Below are 27,187 nucleotides of genomic sequence, written 5' to 3' on the forward strand. Positions count from 1 at the left end.
ACCCACCAGACAGTTCAGTAACTCCTCATCCAAGTCCCTTGCCCTGTTTGCTAAACAGCATCTCAGTGTGAAACCAAGTTCTCCTTGCCTCTGTCCTAATCTACCTCACTAGATCCAAGAGCAACCCATGTTGCGATAACAATTTTCGTCTTAACTGAGGCCTACCCCACCCCTAAAGACATCTTCCAAGACAGGGCCTCCTGTAGTCAGTCCTCCTCAGAGCACTGCCATCTGTATAAGGATGCACGGAGAACGATCCAGTCTCTCAATTACTGACCTCCAACAGTAAAATGTATGCATTAAATTATTTCTAGGTGCCAGACATCTCTGTAAGTTCTTTCCATTTATTGCCAAACATCATCTTTCCAAGTGGTGAGCTCAATTTACAAAAGTTCTCAACAAAGAATCCAGGGGGAAATGGCGTCAGGAACCACCAGAGAATCTAATGTCTCTACTCATTCATTGCCTCAACACTACACACACACACACACACACACACACACACACACACACACACACACACACGCTGTGCCATGTCTGGACTATCTGTACTGGGATTATCCATGAAAAAAGCAGCCCTGGTTTCTACCCTGTAGACGTTTAGGCAAATAGTGGGTATCCCACACAAACGAGGATACAGGGTGTCAAGTATTTTAATGGGTATCTGTTGCCTCAGGAGAACAGAAAGCTAGAGAAAAAAACTGGGAAGTGAAGGCCCAAGAGACATGGGCAGGGCAGGTTGTCCACGAGTATACGTGTGAGTGAAGGAAGGAGTGGAGAACACTTTGGCAGAATGACGTGGTGTGCACAGATTTGAATGGAAAGGGAGCATGGCTCATTGGAAGCAATGAAAAGGAAGGGGTGCAGCGGAATTACAAGGCGTGCATGGGTAGTGGGGAGACACAGCGAGGGCAGGTTCTGTGCAGCACTCCGCAACTCCATCTGAAAACAAGGACTCTCCACCGAAACATTTAGCAAAGAAACAGCACATCCGATTTGTGTTTCAGAAAGCCTGCCCGGCTACAGGAAGAATGGTCTGAACTCTACCTCACCCCTCTAGGTCAACAGCAATTTAAAGCACAGAGGAGTTGCAGGCCACTGTGGCCACTATAGCAACAAGAGAGTCTACGGTGCATCTGGGGCAAACTCCGGATGCAACAGCACCAAAGCACAGCCGGGCTCGGCCTCTGTGGAGAGCTGAGCCAGAGCTGGCATTCAGGAAGCTATCCCCTGGCACAGAGGCTTCTCCAGAGAGGAAGGTGGTGCCAAGCTTCAATCTCCCGGCTGGAAGGCCCCTGCGTTGGCTCCAACCCCTCTTCTTTAGGCTCCTCGCTTCTAAGCCAATTGACACAGGAGAGCTCTCACCTCACAGGGAGCTTGAGGGTGAGGAGATCCAAACAGCCCAGAATTTCTCTATTTACAGACAAGCAGTTACTCTGTGTAGAATGAGTAGTATGGAAAACTCCAACATGGGGCTAGTAAAAGGTTCTGCAATATAAAGTATGGATGTGTGCCACATACGATTAGATAAAGAGCACACTGTAAAAATACTCATTGCCAGGAACTAGTACACTGAGAAAGAACTGGTTCTCGGTTCACAAGACACTGACGAACTTGGGTTCTAAAACAACACAGAACAGCATGGTCAGTGTAAGGGGCTGAGAAGCAGCAAAGACAGGAAGGATGAAGATAATTGTGTGTCACAAGAAAACAAGAATGCACTGCAAATAAAACTCAGGGTCAGAGGCTGTGAAAGGCAGAACAGAAGACAAGAAACCATAAACTGGGGTTTTACGGGGAAAGTTTGAGATGTTCTCATAAGATGCAAAGGAAAAGGAAGGCAGGCTGAAATAGCAAGGGAGATAGAGGAGCTGTGCTCTGTGGGAGGAAGGATGAGCTTTAAGATTTTGCAAAGAAAACAGCGAGGACAGCAATGCTGACCATCAGAGAGGAAGAAACAGGTGTCTGATGCTACACCCCACCCAGGACTCATCACCAGAAGCAAAGGAGGCATGCCTAAAATCTCAGCTTAAATTGGAGACCCAAGAATTCTATACCAGCAAAATGCTTTTGTACATGAAGACAACTGAGCCAAGAGCCTCCAGCTCCCAGTGGCTCCCAGAGTGCACCACTGAAAACGTCACATCACTCACAGTTACTTAACTGACTGAAAACTCAGCCAAGATGAAGAAGCCACGTGCATGAGATGGCTGGAGTATAACTGACTAGTTGCACCAAAGTTGTACTCACAGCCCAAGACATTAAGAAGATGCACTAAGATTTCAAAAGCCCTAACTATACTATAAAGGGAATTTTTAAAACCCAGATTACAAATGGAAAACCCACAGAGGACAGGAAAGGCCAATCAGAGCCAGGGGACACTCTCACCCCTGCAAGAGCTGCTCTATCAAAAAGACACCCAATAGCAAACGCTGACTAGCATGTGAAGATAAGGGAAAAGTGGGACTCCTGCACCCTGTTGATAGGAATGCCTATCAGTATGGAAGCTACTCACAGTTTGAAAACAAAACGGGCTAGAGAGATAGCTCAGCACTTAAGAGCACTGGCTGTTCTTCCAGAGGAACTGGGTTCAAATGCATCCACATGGCGACTCACAACCACCTGTAACTCGAGTTCCAAGATGTCCAATGCTTTCTTTTGGCCTCCATGGGCACTGCATGCACATGGAACATATACATACATACAAGCAAATCACCCATGCACATAACAATTAAAAAAAATGGAACTACCATGTGATCCAGCAATCCCATGTGGGGAAATGAAACCAGTATATCATGGAGACATCTGTTTCCATGTTTACTTAAGTACTGTTCACAACAGTCAAGAGACAGAGACAACAGAAGTTTCTATCAACTGACAGTGCATACAAAAATGTGGTATGTGCACATCACAGACTATCATTCAGTCACGTAAGGAATGCACGTGATGGGGGCTGGAGAGACAGCAGTTGTTAAGCTCACACCAGAGCACTTCCAGAGCTCTTCCAGAGCACCCGAGTTCAAGTCCCAGCACCCACATCAGGCGGCTCACACCACCTGTAGCTCCAGCAACATGAGTAACATATACCCCTGGACTCTGTAGGCAACTGCCCTCACGTGCACATACACTCATGTGCACATGGCCACATGCAAGATACATCATACCATTTAAAAAAAAAAGGAATCTGATCTTATCATTCTTAACTCTCCTAGCTATTATTCATCCAGGAGCTATCACTTAGTAAAAATGGTCCCAGGTGTGCTACATACTATAGGACCAGCAATCTACCAGGTCAGCTGAACCTATGAGCCAGGGGAGCAGACAGAGCACCACAGAGGCTACAGCAGAGGCCGGCAGGGACAAGCAGTGAAGTCTTCTCGTGGGATAGCCTGTGATTCAGTGGTTGCCTTAGACAAAGCTCCCTTCCAGTCTCTTCCCTCTTCCTTTCTTAGCTTCCTTTTCTGCATCAACTTCCTCCTCCATTTCTTCAATGTGAATGCTTGTCACAGTTAAGGCTTCAGTCTTCTTTTCCTCACTGGATATAGCTTGCCACAGAAACTTAACAGATCCTCACAGAAACTCACTGCCCCACCAAAAAACCAAAACAAAACAAAAGGACCCCAGATCTGAGGCTCTAGGCCTGCCTCTGCCTACCTCTATCTCCCTCTATCTGCCTCTATTCCCCTACTCTGGCTTCCTGCTAATGTTTTCTGAAAACTTACTTCAAAGTCAACATCATCTCTACCCTACTTTCCTCTCTCTGCCACGAGCCCCACACTGTCCTATGAGAGTCAGAGCATAGGTTTGCTTTCTCAGTCCTCACTGGGTATGTTAACTCTAACCCACATCACACCTCTTTCTGAATCTGTCTCATTCATGTTTTCTATCTCTTATTGTGGTTACATGTAGGGTTTCTCCTTCTTTTGACAAAGCTTACAAGGTAGGAATTGTCTTTACTTTGTGCTCTTTATAGACTCTCAGAGTGCCCTGTTCAGTAGGTGTCTGCTCCTGAGCATCCTCACTGTCATTCCATAGGGGCTTAACAACCTAGACCACACTGCACTACAGTGAGGCCCAGTCTAGATATGAATAAGGACCCAAGCGGTGGGAGGCCTTCCTGTCCTAGCCTGTGCCTTCACAGCTGTTTCCACCCACATGGCCTCCTATCAGCTTGAAGGGGGCCTCTAGGATATGGATGCTTCAGGTGATCACCGGGGTGATCTGTCCAACTGACAGGAAACCAAAACTGCGAGTGGGAAGGCAGCAGAAGGTGGGCTGGAGACCAAGTTCTAACAATTGGTGGACGACAAAGAAGTTGAAATGTGAGGAGTGTTTTCCCATCTACTCATACAGAGTATCTTAGCCTAAGATATGATTAGTTCCCACTCCATCCCTATAGTCTTATACACACACACACACACACACACACACACACACACAAAGGGGGGTGCAGCGCTTCCAGGTCAACTCACCAATCAGAGGCTGGACCAAAGCATAACCACCCCATTCAGCATTCAGCATCCAAACATCAGCACACAGACTCTGTTCCCAAACCCTGGAGCTCATGGCCCAAGCTCATGGCTTGTGACCTCTGGCACAAGCACTCATAAATTCAGGCCAGATGTTCTTTTTGAAACCAGAGCAAGAGTAATCATAACCCACTCTGAAGGCTCACTGCATTTATTATAAAGGGGAGCGAAGAGAAGATGTGGTCCGTTTTATTTGACTCAAATCTACCTAACTTTCATTGTTTGCCTCTGCTTCGGGTCCCAAAGCACTATTCCAAGGCCGAGCTGAAATTACATTTCTGGATTAATAATGAGAGCAGAAAAATCAATCACATCTGCCCTGGGAATGAACCCAAAACCAAAAGCAGCCACACAGAGGAATTTGTGAGTTGAGCTTAGAGTCAACTTTAATCCTGAAGGAAATGAACCTTTAAGAAAATTCAAATAACCATCTACGTAGACAAAACATTAATCTACGCTGCCCTAATAAATTTGGGGCTTTTAAAAGTCCTTCCCTTCCATGGACATTTGGCAGAGCAGAGCTGTCCTGATAAGATGCAGGAGGCCAATAGCAGCATAATAGAGCCAAGCCAGCACCAGCCCTCGCTGCACCACCTAAGGAACATCTGCATATTCACTTTCTCCATCAGGATTGAGTCAGCCTCCCTCCAGCACACCTGAGCAGAGCTGGCTAGTCCTGGAGGCTTTTAGATTTGGAAAAAACCTCACTAGTGACTGAAGGGGAAAAGCTCTGTACTGAGCTACAACAGCTCCACTCATCCCCTGGGGAGGAGCTATCACCAAACAAGGTTAGAGCAAGGCTGGCATGCTCACGATGGAGTACCCAGAGGCTGAGTTGCTCTGCGCCCAAGCAGAGGAGCCAACAGCAGCACGGCCTCTGAAGTTGCAGCAGCATGTCTCACACAAAGAAAGACACACAGAGAGGCACATGTGTGATTCTAAAACTCCAAAGAGCCACTGGGAAAAAAAAAGTGAAATTAACCCTTGGCATATTTTCTTAAACTCAATATAACTAAAAAATTGTAACTTAATCTCTAAACATTCCCAAACAGAATATTTTACCATTTTCATACCAACATTCTCAGAAATCAAGAACTGTGTGGCAATTACAATACACCTGAATTCAGACATATCACATTTCAGACACTCCCTGGCACAGGACGAGCAGTTACCACAATAAACGGCACCAGAGTGTTCATCATAACTGATGCTGCTGAAGAAACACAAAGGCTCCAAGACCTACTGCAGCACTGACCGTCAAGACCCCGAAGAGTACATAACATGTGGGTGTTACTGGCCACAAACAAAGCCCAAGAAAAAGAAACTTTCCTCACTGCAAATCAATGATGAACCAAGCTGGAAGCCGTTTCTGTTCACCTGGAAGTCTAGAGCCATGAAGGGCCGAGTTTCCTGCTCGGCCACTTACAGAGCAAAACTGTCCTGCTCCTGCTGTCCTCACTAAGGGCAGTGCAAACTCCCAACTCCTCATGTAGTGCAAACCCATGCTAGTTGCTTCTTCCATATAACCTTGCCCATTCTCTCAGGGCGGTCTCCCACTAATCCGGTACAACCCTCCTTGCCTATCAAATGCTGGCCAAGCAGCCCATCCTTCAACTACAGCTGGGAGCCATGGGGGAATTATAAACAGTTGTAGCAGGCTCTTAGGTACAGGCAGAGAGGCGGCACACTGACAGCGAACCCTTCACACGGTGTGAACTTCTAACCTCAGAATCACCGGTGAAGTTCCCAAGAAGGGAAAACAAATCACAAAATCCTAAAATAATAAAATTAAAAACTGAAGTTTTGAGCATTAAAGGGACTTCAGTGGTCTTTATCCTTAAAAGATAAAAACATAAAAGGCACCTCACAGAGCCCACTTGATACAGAAAAAGAGACCACAGATTTGAAACTCAATAACCCTAGATTAAAACATGAACCCAATCGCTATATCAGCTAAGGACAGATAATTTAATTCTTTTAAGTATGCATTTTGCATCATCATCTAAAAAGAAGGATACTCAATAGGTTAGACCCCTAATAGAAAATATGCAATTAACACATTAAGATGCTAACACATCTAACTCCTGAGTTGAAGCTCTGCTCATTCCTGTCAATTATGTAGAGCTCAGAGCTCTAAAGGCAATAAAAACAGGACTCCTGGGAAACAAAACTACCTCTGTATTCTCAGCATTGGCAGAAGCCAGCCATTAAATGCAGCTACCAACGTCTGTTATAGCGGCTCAATCCCTACAACTCCTCCTCTCCACCACCGCAAGCACCTAATAGGTCTGTATAGCTGTGGAACACATCACAGTGAAAGGCAGCCCGAGGAGAGCAGGAGCTCAGCCTGCAGAGACGGAGAAGGCTTCCTGGGAGGAGAGCACCTGAGTCAGGCAGGGAGAGGAACAGGGGAGACCTGAGAAAGGAAAGCTGAGGACCGGATGTGGAAACACCCGTGTGCAGCAGACAGGACTATTGGGCAGAATTGCTAGGGTGAAAAGAGCTGATGGATGCACATGGAGAAGACTGGAAACTTAACAGACACGAGGTGTGGCACTTCTCACAGCCAAGGAAGAGCTTGGACTTCATTTAAAGATGAACACAGCCTTGTTGTTGGAAATCAAAGTGTGAGTGAAGGAGACAAACCAGAGGCTGAGGGTCATTGAATAACAGTGATCAGAAGAAATAAACACTGCCTGAGGAAACTTCCCCATTACCTCCGCTGCCCTTTCTACAGGCACAAGGAACCTAGAGAATGACATTCTGAAGAGAAGATTGCCATTGCAGGAAGGCACTCAATGGACACCGGTGTTAAACATGATTCTCGGAGAATCCTTCCCTAACATGGCACTTCCAGAACCAAGGTTAGAGCAGGCAGCATCAGGGGAAGAGTCAGTTATGAAGTTACAATGCCAGTTACTGAGCCCTGTCAACAGGAGCCTAATGCCCATGGACAGAGGTTAGAACAGAGCCAAGGTCAACAAGCATTCATCCCAACCCTGTACACGACATCTTCAGAAAGACAGGGTCCAATATTAGCAGTGACTATTTCTCACATAATTAACTTCCTGACAGTTTTAAAGATGGAAGAGAAAATGGTTTCTGAAAAATCTGCTATAGGAATGGTAAAAGCTAGAGGGAAGAAAACCTGACAGGGGTGTTAGGAGTGATGTCCCAGGAACGGGACATTGTGAAAAAACTGCATAAGCCCAACTCTAGACCTGTGGGAAAGAGCTGAAAAGAACAGGGATTAGAAGTAGAATTACGGGCTCTTCCAGAAAACAATCACACCACTAAGTTTTAAATCCTCTTTAGACTTTCTTATCCATGGTCTATAGTACTGATGCACTCTAAATAATTATATATTTCAGATAAGGGAAAGCAGTTCAGAGACCCAGAGCCCTGGCTGCTTCCGGCAGGAGATCAGGTTTCTCACTCCTCCCTCTTCTGCATTAAGCCAATCAACTTCTCTCAAAACGCGGTCAGTTTAGACCATTGAGATCTTGCAACGAAGAAAGGCTCCTGTTACACAAGCCTAATGTTCAGAGTTCAATCCCCAGGACCTATATGATGGAAAGAGAGTATAAAGACACAACTGGGATGTGTCCTCTGACCTCCAGATGATGCTATGGCATATGCACTCCCCCCTACACACACACACGCACACGCACACGCACACACACAAGTTCGTGTACACAAATACATAGAAATGTGATGGCCAGGACAGGACTGAGTCCCACTGCATAGTTCTGGATGCCCTGGAACACGCTTCATAGACCAGCTGGCTCAAACTCACAAAGATTTCTACCTCTGGCCCAAAGTGCTGGGATTAAAAGTATGCACCACCATGCTGGACGTAATTAATATTTTAAAGACTCTTCATTCAGCTCTTCATCTATTAACCAGTTTCTACTTATCTCTACATCAGTCACAGATAAACAGGTCAACATGAACAGAATCTAAAGACAAATGTCTGCATAAGATCACTCACCTTTCAAAAAATGGGTTACAACCCTAAGGAATACAAGAAACTTCAAAAAGGCTGCAGATTTAAGCAAAACTGATCTACTCATGTCAGTTGTAGGAAAACACTTTAAAATCACTGTGCAAAACGGATACATACAAAAAAGGAAGAAGACATAGTAGAAATGATGTCGCTGAGAGTCCCTGCCCACTGCCCCGGCAATGAGATAGGACAGAAGTCTGTCCAAGATAAACCATAGGCTCTGGGTTCTTACGGTATGCACAGTTTGTTGTGCATTAAAGTATGAGTTTTTTTCCTCTCTTAAATATCTATTGAGAGCCGGGCATGAGAGTGGTGGCGCATGCCTTTAATCCCAGCACTTTGGAGGCAGAGGCTGGTGGATTTCTGAGTTTGAGGCCAGCCTGGTCTACAGAGCAAGTTCCAGGACAGCCAGGGCTACACAGAGAAACCCTGTCTCGAAAAACCAAAACAAAAACAACAACAACAACAACAACAACAACAAAATACCTATTGAGCATGTTCTGTGTCCAGACCACATTTTCGACAGATGCTAAATTCTGCTCTCCAACCCAGAACAGTGCTTGTCCCAACTCTGAGCTCAGAGCTCTTGCCCAGTGGTGCCTGTGAACATACACTTCAGAGAATCATGGGAGAGCCCCACCACTCCATCACTCACCATCACTCCGTCATCAGAGTGAGTGCCAGGCTCCACTCACTCTGACAGCTAAGCACCCTGTGGTAACATGAACACGATACCCACTTTGCTAAGAGTTTCGCCTGCCAAGTGACCTGCACCTACCGGTCCACTGAGGGGGGCAGCGGCAGTTGTAAGTATTGACGCCATCCACACAAACCCCTCCATTCTGACACTTGTGGTTAGGGCAGTCGTCAATATTCCGCTCACAGGTGCTTCCTTCAAAACCTGGTCAGAGAAGAACAAAAGGCAATGAGAATCTGACAGCACAGTGTTCTGCTGTCACTAGCAGGACATGGTCACAGGACAGACCTGCTTCACAATTTCAGTACACACCCCAGCAGCTGCTGCACAAGAAGTACCCAGTCCTCTACTCCTTGGCCTTAAGCACAGCTAGACAATGAAAATGACTCGTTATGCTTCCTGCATTCACAGGTACCCCATACTTATTTCTGTGGACTAAAATCAGAGAAGACAACTGTATACTTGGACAACCACTAACTGGTTCCAAACACCAGGGCATTGGATTTTCCGCAGCTCCTTTCTAGATTCCTAAAAAGAACAGCTCGATCAATCAATGATTAAGTAATTCAGTCTTTGGGGCTGCACACACAGCTTGATGGTAGAGTGCCTATCTAGGGGACACAGGCCCCAGGCCCACAAAAAAAAAGGACAGAGAGAGATTGGAGGGAAGCGAGAGGAAGCTGGGAATGAGAGGGAAGTGGGGGAAGAAAGAGAGGGAGAGATAGAAACTGGACATTTCTGTGAAGGGAAAAGAGGAGCACTGAAGCTAAAGGAGGAGCACTGGACCTAAGGGGGAGCACTGGAGCCAAAGGAGGAGCACTGGAGCTAAAGGATACAAGTGAAGAGGGACAGCAGGCTGGGGAATATGCAGGGGAGGCAAGTTGGGGGAATGCAGGGAAAGCCAGTCAGAGACACATACGGGAGGTGGGTTGGGGTACATAGTAGAGGAGATCAATCAAATGAAAAAAAAAAAGGAACCCATGTTTTCACATGCTGGTTTTAAAAAGGAATGAAAATACTGTAAGGACTTAAATAACTAACTCAAAAAATATTTTAGTGAACAAATGAATTGGAGGAGAATACAGAGTTGTAACAACAAGATTTAAGTCTCTCTCTCTCTCCTTGGGCAATAGGTCAGAGGATTCCAAAACTCAGTGGGTGGGAGGACACAGGAGAGACAATGAACTTGAGGTAGGAGGGGCACAGCTGAGTCACAGCGTCCCCACCTGAAGCTGTTCAGTGCACAGCATTACCCACGCTGAGTCAGCGGCAGTCAGTCGGTAAGGAGTCTGAACCCACCTGCCCAGCCTGCCTTTCTGGACTGGTAAGTGCCACCTTGGGAATAAAGTCCTCCACGGTAACACAGGCTTTGGGAGAGGTGGCATTGGTAGTGACTAAAACTGCCAGTGTTCCAAACTTCCTGCTCCTCTCCATAGGAAGGCCACACTGCTTGGCTTCCACGTTCGCAACTCTAGCATACTATGCCTCACCCCAACTGCCTGCAGGTGGTTCTCAGTCATTGTCTCTGAGCGTCTCTCCTTCCTTGTGTGACGAAACCTCTGAACTAATGAAGAGAAGCCTTATCAGCTCTAAGCAGGGTAGCCAGTGAGTACAAACTCAAAGTACTGTGTGACAGAACATTTGGATTTCCCAAAATATCTCTTACAGCTTTTCTCATTCCAAACACTCACTGTGTTTTACACTAGATCCTGGGGTACCACAGAGTGATAGGCAGAAGCCCTGCTTTTGGGGTACAGACTTCAATCAAGCCTTGCTCTGTTCTTTCCTTTAGCACTAGCTACTATGGACTCTACATCTGACTTGCTGTGCTGAACCATGACTGGTTATCAGACTATATGACAGTCACGTAAATGAGTTTAAATCAAGAAGACAGACCCAGAAATCACTTTATAGAACATAGAAATAATGAAAAGCTGTGGAAGTATATACTTACATTTTTAAAAATTATCAAATGACTTCTGTTTCTGTCTATTACATGAAAGTCTTACACGTGGACCAGTGCACAGGAAGATGCAGAACTGCTAAAGCACATCCCTACGTAATGATAAAGGGAGGCTTCTGACTGCATCTCTGCCAGGCAGCAGTTGGAAATGAGAGCCTATGGCCACATTCCTGAGTTGATGATCGTCCTGAAGCCATTTTTCAGCAAGGTTCAGGTTAGGCTTTTAATGGTGGGCAAGAGCTGGCCTACCACTACCGGAACTTGTGTAGCCTGCTGATACTAAGGAACTTCTGAAGGTCACAGTCTTGGTTGGACTTTTTGTCAATTTGACACAAGCTAGAGCTATATATAGGACTAGGACTCTTAATTGAGAAGATGCTTCCATGAGACTGGCATGTAACCATGTCTGCGGGGCATTCTCTTGATTAATAATTTGGTGTGGGAGCGCCCAGGTCACTGTTGAAGGTGACACACTTACACTGGCTCCCAGGTAGAGACCCACAGAACAGAACATGGAGTCAAAATGTCACCCACCTGAGAAATACACGATGGCAAGACTGTGGGATAGACTACGAGGCAGCAAGAAAAGGTAAGGTGAGCCAATGCCTTCTACTCTGCTGCAGAGCATCAAAGTCACACTGAGTGAATAGGGCCAGACTGCCCACACAGTATGTGTTTTCCTCTATATAAAATGTCCTCAGTAGGTAAATAGAGTCACAAAGGCCATCAGCAATTGCCAAGCACTGGAGGGAGTTACGAAGAATGGGCGGCATATGGCAGCCGGTGTGTGGATCTTCTGCAGTGTGAGAACATTACAAAATTGACTGTGGAGATGATGACACAAATCTGTAAGTCTAGTAAGAGCCACAGAACTGTACATCTATAAGAAGAACTGTATAGTGTGTAAATTATCTCTCAATAAACCTGTCAGTCTAGGGAAGGTTCTTAAACATATGAACTCATACCATTTTGCATGCAGGAGATTAGAGCATCCGCTGGAGATCATCTCCTTTAAGCTCTGTATATTATAAATGTGGAAAGCTGAGGGAACTGGGCTGGGCTCACTAGCCCAGAATTCCATGGCTGGTCAGCAGCACCCAGGAGGGGCTGAGCACTGCCCAGTATTAGTCAGGCTGTTGTACGAGAGCCCAGAGCTTACCTTCAACAACTTGAAAAACAGATCTTAGGTCAACAGTCCCCAGATCTGAGCAAACTCAAGCCACATTCATTCCTCCCCCAAGTAAGACATGATTGACACTTTTAAAATAGAGATGCAGAGACAAATAGTAACATTAAAACAACTAAAGAGCTAGAACTCTTTCTGAAAAGGGCTAGCAAGTTCTCGAAAGAAACTGTCCATCCACAAGTAGGGGCAGGACAGTAAGTTACAGCCACATCTCTTTAAAATGTTTCAAGTCTGTAGGAGGAGTAATGCACAGATCAGATGCAGGAGTAGGTGGATGCATCAGTCACAGAAGGACTCACACGGCCACACTAAAGGGTTCACTGCTGAAAGCCAACTCCAGTCCTTAAAAGGCCAAAAGGAGAAAACTAAACTCAGAAGGGCCATTTTAAGACTGTGCCTTCAAGAAACTGTGGGCCACTCTGCTGAACAACATTCGCAGTGAGGGACACATCGTTCCAGGCAGCCCTCTCAGGAGAGTCGGTGTCTTCCTGTCTTCAGGCCTTTTCAATGACAGTGGAGGGCAGCTGGGAGAAGAAGAGAAGCAATGGGCTGACACTCAGGCCAGACTGAGAGACTGAGGAATAATGGAAAGCTGGGGATGTGGAGCTGGACAAAAGCCAAAAAGAGATGCCATTTTTTTCCTGGAAAGATATCTCACAAAGTCGAAGCTGTGGGGTACGATCAGAACATGCAAGAGAAAAGTGTGTGTTCCTGAGTGTGAAAATGGTAGAGGGAACCACTGCTGGTTGTACTTCTGCTCTGCAACAACAGAGCACAGAGAAGTGTGAGGTCTTTACTCTGTCAGGGAGATGATATATACTCAGCCTGCACAGCATACAGGCCCTTGCACCTTTACAAGAAAAAGCTTGCACTGACAGCAGTGGGCATTTCGAGAAGTCACTGTATAGCGAGAAAAGGAAAAGAAAGCCAGTACCTTCCAGTACCTGCTCCAACTGTGAACATTTCTCTCAATGTTGCACAAACTGAATCACTTTTGTGGTGTGAATTCCTTCCTCCTGGGTCCTGCAGTGCTGCAGTCAACACGGTAACCACAGTGCTCTTTGCAGGAAAAAACTGCACCTTAACCATACAGACAGAATCACTAACTTATGTGCTTCTCTCCAATGTTCAGAACTGAAAACTCTCAAAATCACTTTTATTCAGTATTAGAGTGTCCTTGGACAAAAGCAGCCAAACCTGAGATGCAGGATTCCAGACAGGAAATGAGATCAGTTACAACCGCCATCCTGACAGGATTCTACACTCAGTCAGCCGGTCAAGTGTTTGTGGGCCTGTTCCATACGAGCCCTGTTTTCAGGTGTTTGGGACAGTGATCAATAAACAAAAACAAGGATCCTGACCTTCAGTCGAGCTTAGAAACAACAGGCAATAGCCAACAGGCATAATGAGGGAAATAACAGAGTACAAATTATACAGTAGAACTCTAAAGAAAACAAAGACTTAGGCCAGGGCCAGTAATTGAGGGTCTGGAGGGGATGGCTATAATTTTAAACAGAGTGGTCAGAGTACGATTAGAAGTGCAAAGACCTGCACTGTAGCAGGAAACAGCATCGCAGGGGATGCAGGAGACCTTGTGCCCCACTGACTCAGTTTCCCCACAGTGACAACTGAAATGACAATTCTAGCAGGCTGGGGGTGCTAACACACAGAGATTCCTATTCTAGCAGCCTCTCAATCCCTGTCCAGAGCAGGGGCGAGGAAGGGGATGTGACAAGGGAACTACAGTAAGAAAGAACTGTGACCATTCTCCAGGGAAACCTGAGAGAGCACTGCCCAGACCTCTCCTGGGATGGAAGAGAGCATGAGGTCTTCCACGCTCTGGAAAAGCCTACCTGCTCACAGTGCTGTGCACCACCCACTCCTTCTATACATACAGAAGGCAGTCATCTGTCCCAGATCACGTGATCCCAAAAGGCAAGCACTAGTCTGGTGAATTATGTCCTCTGTGCTGTGTGCCATACACCTGGGCTTTTGCAAAACAAACACCAATGGCTTACAATGGAAGTGTCTTCTTTTCCTCTTAAGTAAACTACTTTTAATTTTAATCCAAACTGCTCAAAACATGTAATGAGATGTCAAACACTGCAAAGCAGCCTCAGAAGCACACGAGCAGTGTGACGGCCACCAGGTATACCGGGCACAGGCTTTGGAAATGACCTGCCTGGGCTCCAGGGGCCGGCTTCTATAGGTAGTATCAGCTGTGCAACTCTCAGTAAGTGACTTACCATGCCAGACTCCAGATACTTCCCCTGAGAAAACTCAAAAAATTAACTGCAAAGTATTAGAGATGTGTGCACACACATGCATGAACGTACACACACACACACACACATACATGTACACATGCACACACATGCATACACACACACCCCAAGCACAGCATGAAATACAGCCAAACCTCCTTACTCCGCCACTCCAGCCCTGGCAGTCCACTGGCTGCGGAATCCCTGGTTATTTCCTTTCTCAAGGAGGAGCCGCTATTCTCATTTGACAAGCCTTTCCTGGACTCTCTCAGAATTCCCTGAGGTGCTTTATCGTGCCTAGCGGATAACAATGCAGAACAATTCGGGTGAATAATCACTCTCCCAGCTAAAGACTTCCTTTATTGACCTCTTTAACTTCCTGTCAATATCTTGCTGCCAAACCAGCCAACTGTTCTAGGCAATTATTAAAAGCAGTTTTCTTGAAGCTGAAAAGGGCACACGGCTCCAGCCACAAATCACACTGACTTCAGTAATGAGCCGCTTGGGCCATTGCATTCGATTATTAGAATGCTTGCAATATTAAAATATCTACAAAGGAAGTTGTTTATATTTCTATTTCTGTTTTTAGGTCTTAAAATGCAAACAAATCCAAGTGCAAAGAAAGATATCTTAGTCTTTCCTTCTACATGATAATATAGGTGATAGTAATTCTTACTAAACATTTATTTAGCTTCTAGAATGATAGTGTTATCTATTCCTGATTGAAAGAGAAACTAAAGGAGTATGATTAAATGTACTTCCGTATGTCTTGGCTAAGTGGCTGGCTTGACTTAGGGCTCTGACACACTGCTTTCTGTGGCTCGGGCACAGCAGTCAGTCAGTAAAGTTTTACCAAATTAAACAACAAACTGGGTCTAGAGCTGCGACAGAGCGGCGGCAGAGCAGCGACAGAGCGGCGGTAGAGCGGCGATAGAGAGCGGCACCAGTGCAGCGGTAGAGCGGCGGTAGAGCCACAGAGCAGCGACAGAGCCGCTGTAGAGCGGTGGTTCTCAGCCTGCGGGCGGTCGCAACCCCTTTGTGGTCACCTTGCACATCAGATATTTACATTAAGGTTCATAACAGTAGCAAGGTTACAGGAGTGAAGTAGCAATGAAATAAGTCTACGGCTGGGGGTCACCATAAGATGAGGAACTTTCCTAAAGGGTTGCAGCATTAGGAAGGTTGAGAACCACTGCTCTAAAGAGAGGGCTTAATGGTTAAGAGCCCTTGCTGGTCTGGGTGAGGATCCAGGTGCAGTTCCCAGCACCCACAAGGTAGCTCACAAGTACCTGTAACTTCCGTTTTGGGGACTAGAACGCCCTCTTCTGACCTCCTTGGCCACTAGGTACACATGTGGTGTACAGACATACATGTACTCAAAGCACTCTTAAACATAAAATAAATAAATCAAAAAAAGTTTCAAATAAATTGTCATCTGGTTTTATACTAAGGATTGACCTATGACCTTTAAGCTCCTAAAGATGAAACACACAAGCCCATTATATGTGAGCCATACTCTCAACACCGGAATCTAGGATTCCCACTCAAAGAATGACTGAAAAACTTCTTTTGGAGGCAATCCTGCTTACTTCACACATTGCACACACACCCCACACACAGTTTTCTCTTTGTTTTTGTGCTAAGGGTATTTGTATAAAAACAGACTCTTCGTTGCTTAGGAATTCATCTGCTCCAGCTGCTTATGCTCTGTTCCCAATCAAAATTCTTGCTTTTCAGCATCCTCATTACTTTTATATGGAGTGAAGTGAGCTGGCCAGACTTGCTCCTTTCTCCCTCTAAGGATCACCAGGCTCTTGGCCCCCAAACACACCTCCTCTGTACTTCAGAGTTGGGTTGTGTGAGTACCTAGGGACCTGAGCACTCAGGAGAATGGCAGTGTTGTGTCGTGATTAGTTTCCCCCATGATGTCAATCAGAGTCTGTCAGAAAACACCTTGGTTAGCTTCTTTCAAGTCTCCAGACTCTCCATGACGTCTAAGGGCCACCCCCTCGTCAAGGTGAAAGGGTCAACTCCTATGTTAAGGTAGGAAGAACTACCCTCCCCCCAAGTCAAGGAGAGAACACAAGAAGTAACTATTCTGCTGGGGGCAGAAGCATAAAAGAGCAGATCCTCCCGTCCCTGTCTTGGTGTCACTTTGGATAATGTTTAACACACACACGCGCACACACACACACACACACACACACACACACACACACACGTATGGTTCTCACAGTCTTCTCCACTCCAGATCTGCCTGACCCTTTCTTGGAGCTGTTTCTCCAAAAGGGACAATAAACAATTTCCTAAGCAGTCATCGTCATAAACTCTTGACATGTTAAATTACCCCCTGCTCTATTTATGGACCACAGTGAGCCCATAAAACCCCTCCCTCACTAGCAACCCACCCCACACAAAGCTCTCACTTCCCCTTTCCCCTGCTTTCTTCCTAAAGGAGGTTCTAAGCCTCTCACTCCCTCCACCATCATCCTAAGGTTGGTTTGTCCCTACTCCTGAGAGCCGAGAGAGAGTTCCTCACCTGGCAGACAGTTGCATTCAAAAGTGAAGTCACCAGTTTGACGGCAGGTACCTCCATTGACACAGGGCGAGGGTGCACAGGGCACATAAGGGCTGTCACAGTGCTGGCCTGTGAAGCCCTGGGGGCACTGACATCTGTAAGAACCAGGAAGGTTGAGGCAGGTGCCACCATGTTGGCAGAGTCCTGGAATGTCACACTCATTGATATCAGCTTCACACTTCTGGCCTGTGATGCCTGCAGGACATCTGCAGGAGAACTGGCTGGCCACAGAGGTACAGGTGCTTCCATTTTCGCAGGGATGAGACAAACAGGCATCTGCCCACTGACAGTGCTTCCCTAAAGGAAGGGTAACAGAAGTCAGTACCACTCAGCCACTCAGCAGCTCCCTCTCCCAGCCAGTGAACAACAACCTGCCTACATGGAGACCACTAGACTTTAGATTCTACAGAGCATAGCAGTGTCACCTGAAGATCTTCAGATAAACGGTGCTTTTCAGAAGCTCTCTGAACATTAAGGTGAGACTCAAAGACTCAGGGGACAGAGGACATGAGGGAAATGAGTGTTGGCTACATGAAGCCAGCAGGATTCCATCAGTCCTGTGGCCCAGGGTCTGGACCCACCTGCTCTCCTGGCTCCCGGTCATTGATGAAGCTGCTCCTCGGGTGGGAACACCTCTCTTTTTCCTGCTAGACCCCCCCTTAATGATGATAACTCTGCCCAACAGCTGCCACCTCTTCAAACCATCCTTGACAGCCCCCCCTAATGAATGCTATCTCCTCCCACCCGTGCCAGCCACCACAGCAACAAGGCTGGGTCCCCACACAGGCTCGCAATCATGTCTGCTGATGAAGAAAACATGGAGTTTCTAAACTATATGGTTACTGAGTTGAGCTCTTCAGTGACAGAAACAATCAACACTACATTTTTCTTCAAACACAACAGATGATGTCTAATTTTCTCAGTACTCTGTTCATTTTGGCTTGTAGATTTATAGAATTGTTGGTTTAGAGTCTACATCAGGGACCAAAATGACAAACAATTCTCCTTTTTTCAGTAAGTTGAAGGGAGAAGAGTTTTAGAAACCAGAAAATCCAGTTCCTGAATGTCTAAGCAAATACTTCAAGCTAGCTACCCTTTTTCTTTCTCCTCCTCTGCCCCTTCAAACTCTCCAAAGGTGGACACACTGACTGCTCATCTTACAAATTAAGATTCCCAGTGCATCAATATAAAAAATGTTTTAGTATGTTATTCTTGAATTATTTTCTTTCTATATCATAAAAAGGATCTCACATATTTTATGTCCTCCTAATCATATTTTAACCCTTTTACTTGTTTAAAATAGCCAACACTTATCTATTAACAGATTTTATTTAAGTGTCCCTGAGTCTTGTTTTCCCCATATTCTTGTATTATAGAGCTAAATGGACACTGGAGTTGGGGGACCTGGATGTGGGAGTTTGAATGAGAAATATCTCTCACAGGCTCAAGTATCTAAACAGCTGGCAGTGCTGTCTGGGGAGGTTACAGAATTGTTAGGAGACAGAGCCCCTGCTGCAGGAAGCACAGAGATGAGGGCAGGCTGTGGTTGAAAACTGATCAGTCAATTTTCTGACCGGGCACATCCCCTGCCCCCCAAGCCTTCCTAGCTACTATGTATCCTTCCTCTAGAACCACAGGAGAAAAACTCTTCTCGGAGTTGCTTTGATCACGGTGTTCTATCACAGCAGCAAGAAGTAGCTAACACAGGGTGAGGCGCTGAGGACAAGCTCGCACAGTACAGGTCGCTGCGGAGACCCAACCCATTACCTGTGAAACCGACTTGGCAGGTGCACTCGTAGGTGTCCCGGCTGAGCATGTGGCAGGTGCCCCCATTCTGACAGGGGCGGGACACAAAGCAGGGGTGAGAGGTCGAGTATTGGCAATCCTCTCCCGTGAACCCTGGAGCACATCGGCAGGTAGCTTTCCCCAACATGGCCTGTGTCACACAAGTACCACCATTCTGACAGCGGTTTTTCTCACAGGGGTCTCGATGTTGACAATATTCTCCCAAGAAGCCCTCTGGACATCTGTATTAAAAAAAAAAAATTCCATGAAAACCACATGATTTCTTGTGAGTCCAAAGACCAGAAAATGATGTGGTACATGCAAGAAAATATTCAAGTTTGAACAAAGGTAAAGGTACAGCCTGCATACTCCTGACTGCACGAGAAGCGGTGCTTAGAGAACTTACTATATCCCCAAGTCCCTGTGAGTCCTGGCAGGTAAAAATACCAGGTGGGTGACTCAGTAGGGTCTACTAACAGCCAATCCACATGACCCTTCCTCAGAGGTAAAATACACCTACCACATATGTCCACCAGCAACTGTGTAGAGCAGGGAAATAAATAATTCAAGAATAACACTCTAGCTTAGCATAATGACACACACCTACAATCCTAGGATTTGGAAGGGGAAAGCAGAGAGTCAGGGGTTCAAGTCCATCCTAGGCTACATACTGAAATCAAGGCCAGCCAGGATTGCATGAGATCCCGCTTCAAATGAACTTTTTCCCAAATTTTCCAATTAGACCTTTGAGAAGTCATTCCTCTTAGTTCATAAGACACACAGCCACCCCAAACCACACGTGTCACTTATAGAAATGTTCTCTAACCAGCCTCGGAAAGGCTGGGGACTCCACTTTCAATGGAAAAGTTTAATTGGGACCACTAACGACTATGCAAAAAGAACACAAAGACTGTGCTTCTAACAATAATGTGTGCTGTTTGGCTGGAACCCCAGAATGACCTATTTGTCAATTTTACTTTCTGGAGGACAGGAAAGTGACATACAAGCCATTCCACTACTACCTAAAACATCTTTAAACCAAACTAAACCTTCACCCTCAAAACCTAGCTGCTGTAATATCTTCTTTGATGACTGGAAGCATTGAATTCCTTCCTGCTTTTACCAAGCACACCAAAGATGACACCTCATTAGCCATTAGGTTTTTGAGAAAATGAGGAAGGTATGAAACAAGGGAACTAAGACAACATGCTCAGAATTGCGTAGTAGCTGTAATGACTGGTGGCGAAAATAGCTGGTAAACAGGGACAGTGTGGTGATGTAATCAGCTAAGGCCTCCTGCCCCTTCCCAGAACTGTACATGGTAGTGTGGCCCGCGGGGGAGGAGCAGGGAAGACTCTTGAGCTTCTTCATCAAGCAGGTTTCACAGTGATGAAACCAACAGACTGGCTATAGACAGTGAGTGCACTTCAGAAGGACAGAGGACTTGTCAAGAGTCTGGGTGCCGGGACTGAGAGATGGCTCAGTGATTAAGAGCATTCTGTACTTGCAGAGGACCTGAGTTTGGTTCCCAGCCCCCAGATCAGGCGGCTCTCAAGCACCTGTAACTACAGCTCCAGGAGAACCTGATGCCTCTGGCTTCCCTGCACTCACATGCACATACCCACACACAGATACAGACATACAGTGAAAAATAAAATAGTTAATTTTAAGAAGAGTCCAGGCCTTGAGCTGACTGTTTCTCCTCACTGACATCTTAAATAGTTAAAAGGGCTACTTACACCATGGGATTGTGTGAGAACCGGGCAAACTCAAGTATGTGAAAAAAAATATTATAAGTATAACATGCTCAGCAAATAAAAACCATTTTTCTCTCCATGCTTGCTGAGGAAAACATGATGCCTTCTCCAAATCACAGCTTGCTTTGACAATAGGCTGTGAAGCTTCGCTGGATTTCTTTTTTCTTAAATAGAGGCACTGAGAACACCAGTGTGGTGGGGCTAAAATTAACCCTGCGAGGGATTATTAAAAGCACTTGCAGCTTATTCAAGAGCTGTGTTGTGGAAGATGCTAAGAAACTGTATCCCACCTCCCACTCACAGCAACAGGCCTCCGGGCACCAAGCCTGCTGATCCTCCAGGGTGGGAACCATGCACCCTGTGAATAATGGTGTGCCTGGAAACCCGGGTGGGCTCTGCCCAGCTCTGCTCCTCAACTGTTACGCCACCCCCAGCGCTACCATGTGGCATTGGCTGAGAAAACGCAAACTCATTTAAATGTCACCATCATGAACATACAATGAGAACAAGGTCCCCTGGAAAACAGAAATGGGTCAACAGGAGAGTTCTGAGACCTCCAAGATGCATTTCTGAATTCTCTGTTTCGAGGGTTCAATCCAAATAGTCATTCCCTACCAAGTATAGAAAATAAGTTTCAACTAAGTAGATCGTGTTTAAGAAGCTGGCCACAGTGGAAAAAAAGCAAGGAATGCCTTAGAGGTCTGGTGTGGCCCGTTTCTGTATGGCCTATAAACCATGAATGGTCTTTACATTTGTAGACGCTTGAAAAACTTAAAAAATCATATTTTGTGGCACTTGGAAAATATATAAATTCCCATTTCCGCATCCATAAATAGTCGAATTGGAGCACTGCCAGGCTTGCTCATTTGCAGATGGCCATGGCTGCCACAACAACAGAGTAGAACATTTGCAGTGAGACCACATGGCCCACAAAAATATTTAGTCCCTAGAACTTTGCAGAAGTTTGCCAATTCCTCAGTAGAGAAGACATGGAGCCTATTAATAGCATCTAATATGCTTATTAATCATGACATTAATGATGATTAAGAATACTCTACTCGTTTAGTACAAAAAAAATACTAAACTCATTCATTAACTGCTAGAGCAAACACTTAGCAAATACTGACTGAGTGCCAGGCGCTTTCTCTAGTAGTCATGGATACATACAGGTTCAGCATCCAAGGACTCAACCAACCATAGGTCAAAAATGTCTAGGTGGGGCAATATGGCGTCTGCACTAGCCATGTTCAGCTGGCTTTGCTATTCCCTGAATAAACATTGTGACAGCTATTTACACAGCACGAACATTATATTAAGCACTAAAGGTAATGTGGAGATGGTTTAATGTGGGAGTGTATGCACAGATTGAATAAAAAATACTATGTGACTTTATCCAAAGGCTCTGTGGGGTTCCTGGAGCCAATGCCCAGCTGATGTGAGGAACGACTGTGCTGGAAAAGCCTCTGTGCTCATGGATGTAGTTCTAGCAGAGGGCAAAAGCAAGAACATAAAAGATGCATTACAGATCAGGAAGGGATGTGGGGATGGAGCAATGTCTCAGCAGCTAAGAGCATAGGCTGCACTTGTCTCAGCCCTGGGTTATATCCTAGCATCCACATAGTGGCTCACAACCATTGTAACTCCAGTTCCAGGGACCCAGCACCATCCTCTGGGGCAAGAGAGACAATTCAACTTTACATAGGAAAACCTGAGGCAGCTGACTGAGGGGAAAGTGTGTGAGGTAAAGAGACACAGGACAGGGATCACCAAGCACCAAAGCTCTGAGGGTGGAAGCATCTCTAGCTTACTCAGAGAACATCAAGGGATCCTGTACTGCCACACCTCTGGGTGTAAGGAAGAACAAAGGGGGAGGCTGTAAGCTGGCAAGGACATGGGGCCCTTAGTCCCTGTGCAGTCAGGGTTCTCTGCTGAGTCCTTGGGAAGGTACACAGCAGCCAGGCCTCGAAAGCCCACAGCCAGAAAAACCCCTCATATGAAACTAGACTGACTTATAGGTGAAGACCCAATTTCCTACTTAAAATGTCCTGGGCTTACTATTCCTCTATGTCTTTGCATTTACCTTAAAATATATGCAGGTCTCTTCTAACCTCTGGTTTCAACCAAGTCCCTCCTCCCTTCCTTTCTACAAAAGCATACCCATGTACAAACTAGCTTCTCAGCCTCAGTGTGCAGACAGTCCTCTTTCTTTCCATCCACCCCTCAGTTCTCAGAATTCAGCTTTCAATCCAGCAGGCTCCACAGTCACCTCTGAGAGTGTGGACTTGCTCAGGCTTGGCTCACATTTCTCTGCTCACTGCTCGGGAGCCCCCATCCCCACCGGAAGCTCTGTGGGCCACTTCCTGCACCATCTGGAATGTGACCATGCCTCTCACAAGGCCTGGCAAAGTTGGTCTACCTTTTTCCTCTTCCATCATGGCCATTTTCAATTCAAGTCTGGCCTACACTGCTCTTACCTCTACTATACGTTTAGTATGTGTCCTTGTTACAAGGATTTAAACACAACAGACTCCAAAGGCACCGCTTCAGCTTTCTAAGCCGTTTACCTATTATGCCATGTCCTGCCAATGACTTACAGACAAACATTAGGAAAAGATCATTCTCCCGTGAAACTTTCAGGTCTTCCAATTTTCTAGAGGTCATAATTTGACCTCCCTTTTATCTAATCCCTTTAAGTTATATATAATTGCTGATCTGACAAGTCTTGTTAACCGAATTCCTGTAACGCTTATCACTCCTGTTCACAGTTTCCCTCTTGATAGCAGTTCTGATCATCTTAAAAGCCTCAGGCCAAACATCTTGTTGCTGGCTCTTTTCCCACCTCCACGCATCCTTGAAGAAGCTTAAGGCACCGTAAGGTGATGTCTATCGACTGGCATAAGCATTTCTAAAATATTCCTAAGAGGCGGTAACCAGCCCCTGCTTGCACCAACACGCACCAATGGCGGGCCTTTACCACTACATTTACTGCATTTATATTACTGTACTTCATTTGCTGGCCCCGCTGCTGAGCCTGTACCCCAGAACCAGCCACCTGGACCGCAGATCTGGTTCACCATGGAATCTGAACCTCTCTCTTGTAACACAGACTCAGTATGAGTGCCTGCCCTCACAGGTCTTCACATCATCACAGCACTGAGAACACTATGCAGCAAATGGTAAATGTTGGGTATGTGTTAAGTAAAATTACTGGCTTGCTGCATCAACAATCTTTGGTCTTTCCATTATAAGATACATCTTTCTCTAAAATTCTGCCACACACACATACACATAAGCACCACACCCCACAGTAACTGAAAGCATATGTTCATACTAGCATTCTTCATATAAAAAGCGTATGTTCATATGTTTATACCAGCATGATATAATAGCTGAAGGTAGAAACAGCTCAAATACCCATCATCTGAGGAGAAATAAAAGGTATTATATCCACACAATTAAATATTATTTGTCCGTGAAAAGGGATGGACTCCTGACACATTCTACAACATAGACCCTTGGAAATGTTATGCTAAGTAAAAGACGGCAGAACCAGACAGCTACAGGTGTGATTCTGTTCTTAGAGATGAGCACAGAAGGCAGACCCACAGACACAGAGACGCTTGCTGCCTGGTCCCCACGGTTACATCCATTACCTATGTCTTAAAAGTCTACTGTTAATGACACAAAAGAACCTACTGTTCATTTCACATGCACATGGTAGGACAGGGTGAAGGCAGAAAAGAGAAAAGCAGTAGAAAAGATTCCACCCGAAAGGATTCCTTTACAGCCCTCCCCCCTTCCCTGAAACAGCCAGTCAGACCCTGCTCCTCACAGGCCCAGTAGCCTGGATTCTTGACATGGAGCAGCAACTCGAATGGCAGTTCCCACCTATCATCTATCTGCAATGACTACAGCGAAGGCTGTCTCCCCAGTAATACAGAGCAGAAAAATTTCCCAAGTGAATAGCCACCCATCGAGAGACAAGCCAAAAGCAGTGAGCAGCCCTGTCAGTTCCAAAATGGGTGAAGTCTGAGGAGGAAATAAACCTCTCTTCCAACTAAACACCAGGGCTTGCTCACCCCACTTTCCCCACCAAATGTTCCCGCAGCAGGGCGAGCCCAAATTGTGCCCAGGCTGCACTGCAACCCTTTTGTTTTTGTTTTTAGGAGTTTTATTTTTATTTTTGGTGAGGATTTGGTCATTAAAAACAACAACAAAGCAAAGCCCCACCACACACAAGAAGGAGGGGCACTCTTCACACAACAGCAATTTCAAAATCGTGAGTTTTCAAAAACTGTGCAGAATGTGGAGTGGAGGGGAAAATGTCTCCTGTGGGCTGATTGCAGTGCAGCTGCTCCTCATTAAAGCTGCTCTTGACTCCCTCTGGGCTGGTTTCCAGCAGAAAATTCTTTAAACAGAACTCAGCTTTCAGCCCACTTTCTTCTTGCTCTGGGCCTCTCAGCCCTCCACTCTGCAGAGGCAGCCAGCCTCCGCTGAGCTCAGGAGGGGACTGGTCATTAAGGTAAGTGGGGGGTGGGGGCTAACAGAACCCACAAACCAAATTAAACACTGGTCAGTAACAAAGGTCTATAGTTTGAAGGGCCCCAAATCGGTCTGTTCTTTCCTGTGACCATGATGCCAGCCAGATTTCCTGCCATCACCACCCACCCCTACCCTGTTCCCATTCCCCTTAGATAAAAGTAATTGCTAACAGGCGAAGCTAGAGTAACCAGTGAAAGTTCCTATTTAACTTTCAATTCCCAAAGCCTCAAAGCATTCGGACTCCGGTCTAAACGCCCCTGCTGCACTCCATAGCCCAGGCCACCGGGTAACTTCATTTCAAGAACTTCAGCCCCACGTGTCACTAGCCCATCAACCTCTTAATTCTGTGACTCTGTGCAAAGGTAACTAACTGGGTTGTGCTCACCGCTGACTGTTTTGTTGTTGTTGTTGTTTGATGTTTTGTTTTATTTTAAGCACAGACTTCAGTTAACTTCCTGGTAACAGGAGATGAAAGTTGCTTTCTCATATGCATTTTCCAACAATCCCCACTCCCACTCGCTCCCCACTGCTACTTCCAAAAAAGAAAGGGAAATAAAGAAAAAAGAGAAGGAAGCAGTATACTTCACTCAGTGAGAAGAGGAAGTGCTGGTGTGGAGAGTGGAGCCCCAAACAGGCTGTTTGTGGTAAAACATGCTTTCTAGGGCCTTCTTGGTTTGATGTAAAGGAAACAAAGACCAGTATATAATCAACCCTACACATATATACTCTCTGTCTCCCTCCCCACCTCTCTTTCACACACACACACACACACACACACACACACACACACACACACACTCACATCTGACACACAAAGACTACCAAACACTGAGGCAGGCGTTTTTCCTACTATGTAAATCTGCTTCCTGGACAGCACATTTCTGCCTTTCTTGTACAAGTATTTCAGAAAATGTTAATCTTGATTCCCACATTAGCTGAATGCTTCCAAATTAAAAGTTTCCCACAGGAAAAAAACAAAGGAGCTGGGAGGCCGGAGCTTGTCTTCTGGAGCCCCACCTCGCTTGGTTCACAGGTGTTCAGGTTTTTCAACCCTCTCATCTGAATAAAGCAATAAGCACACTGATTCTAACACATCCGAACTGAAGAGGCTGAAGAGGCACAGCCTCAGACCCGCTCATTCACAGCAACACGACCCTCTGTTGGAGGCTGGAATAGGGAGCCAAGGAGAAGACATGCTTTATTTACATGGGAACTTTGTGAGTGCCCTTATCTTCCAGCTGACAGTCTGAGCTCATTTATCAGAACTCTGAGACGGAGCTGAGTGCCCAAGCTCTTCAGCAGCCTTGAACGATGGAACTGGGACACACAGACAGTGTGGAGGCTTGTATCCTTGCTGTAGCAGAAGGTGGCTTTTCCTATGTCTTTCTGTACATAATCAGTCCTTTATCATATGCCCTAGACCCTGAAAAAATATTCAAATGTGACTAAAACACCATCAACCCGCTCTCATCATATGAGTTGACAAAAAGCACCCTTCACCATGACAGAAAAGCCATCTGAGAGAAGATGCCTGTTCTAAGTGTCGTGTATAGTGATCCTGACAAGCATTCCTTACACCACTAAGTAGTATCTGGTCCACGTTTGAATGTATACAAGATGCTGCTATGATTAACCTAACAGTCTATTTGGGTGACTTTTATATTACTGCTGACAGAGTCCGACCTTGCTTGCCATGCAAGCCTCAAGCACTGTGCACCATTCCCAAGCCCTGGGAAGATTCTGGGATTCCTAGTAGACTTTGGCCTGGCGAATTGTCTTGAGACAACTGTCTCAATGTAGCTTTTCTTCACACACTGTGCTTTCTCTGTACTCAGCTTCCTCCAGCTCAAAGAACATGCTACAATCTAACATGCCTCATG

The 27,187-nt window shown here is 45.8% G+C and overlaps 1 protein-coding gene across 2 annotated transcripts in view; it reads right to left on the bottom strand.

Moving 5' to 3' along the window:
- Positions 1 to 27,187, bottom strand: part of Notch2 (notch receptor 2) — a 162,870-nt gene that overhangs the window by 53,994 nt on the left and 81,689 nt on the right. For both annotated transcript variants that reach the window (XM_028785178.1, XM_028785177.1), the window contains 3 exons: positions 18,991 to 19,250; positions 17,185 to 17,520; positions 9,314 to 9,436 (listed from right to left, as the gene is read on the bottom strand). In XM_028785178.1, coding sequence (XP_028641011.1) covers positions 9,314 to 9,436; positions 17,185 to 17,520; positions 18,991 to 19,250 — 719 coding nt within the window. The remainder of the gene's footprint in view (positions 1 to 9,313; positions 9,437 to 17,184; positions 17,521 to 18,990; positions 19,251 to 27,187) is intronic.

This window comes from Grammomys surdaster, unplaced genomic scaffold, assembly GCF_004785775.1.
Source record: "Grammomys surdaster isolate TR1022 unplaced genomic scaffold, NIH_TR_1.0 125156, whole genome shotgun sequence".
NCBI lineage: Eukaryota > Metazoa > Chordata > Mammalia > Rodentia > Muridae > Grammomys > Grammomys surdaster.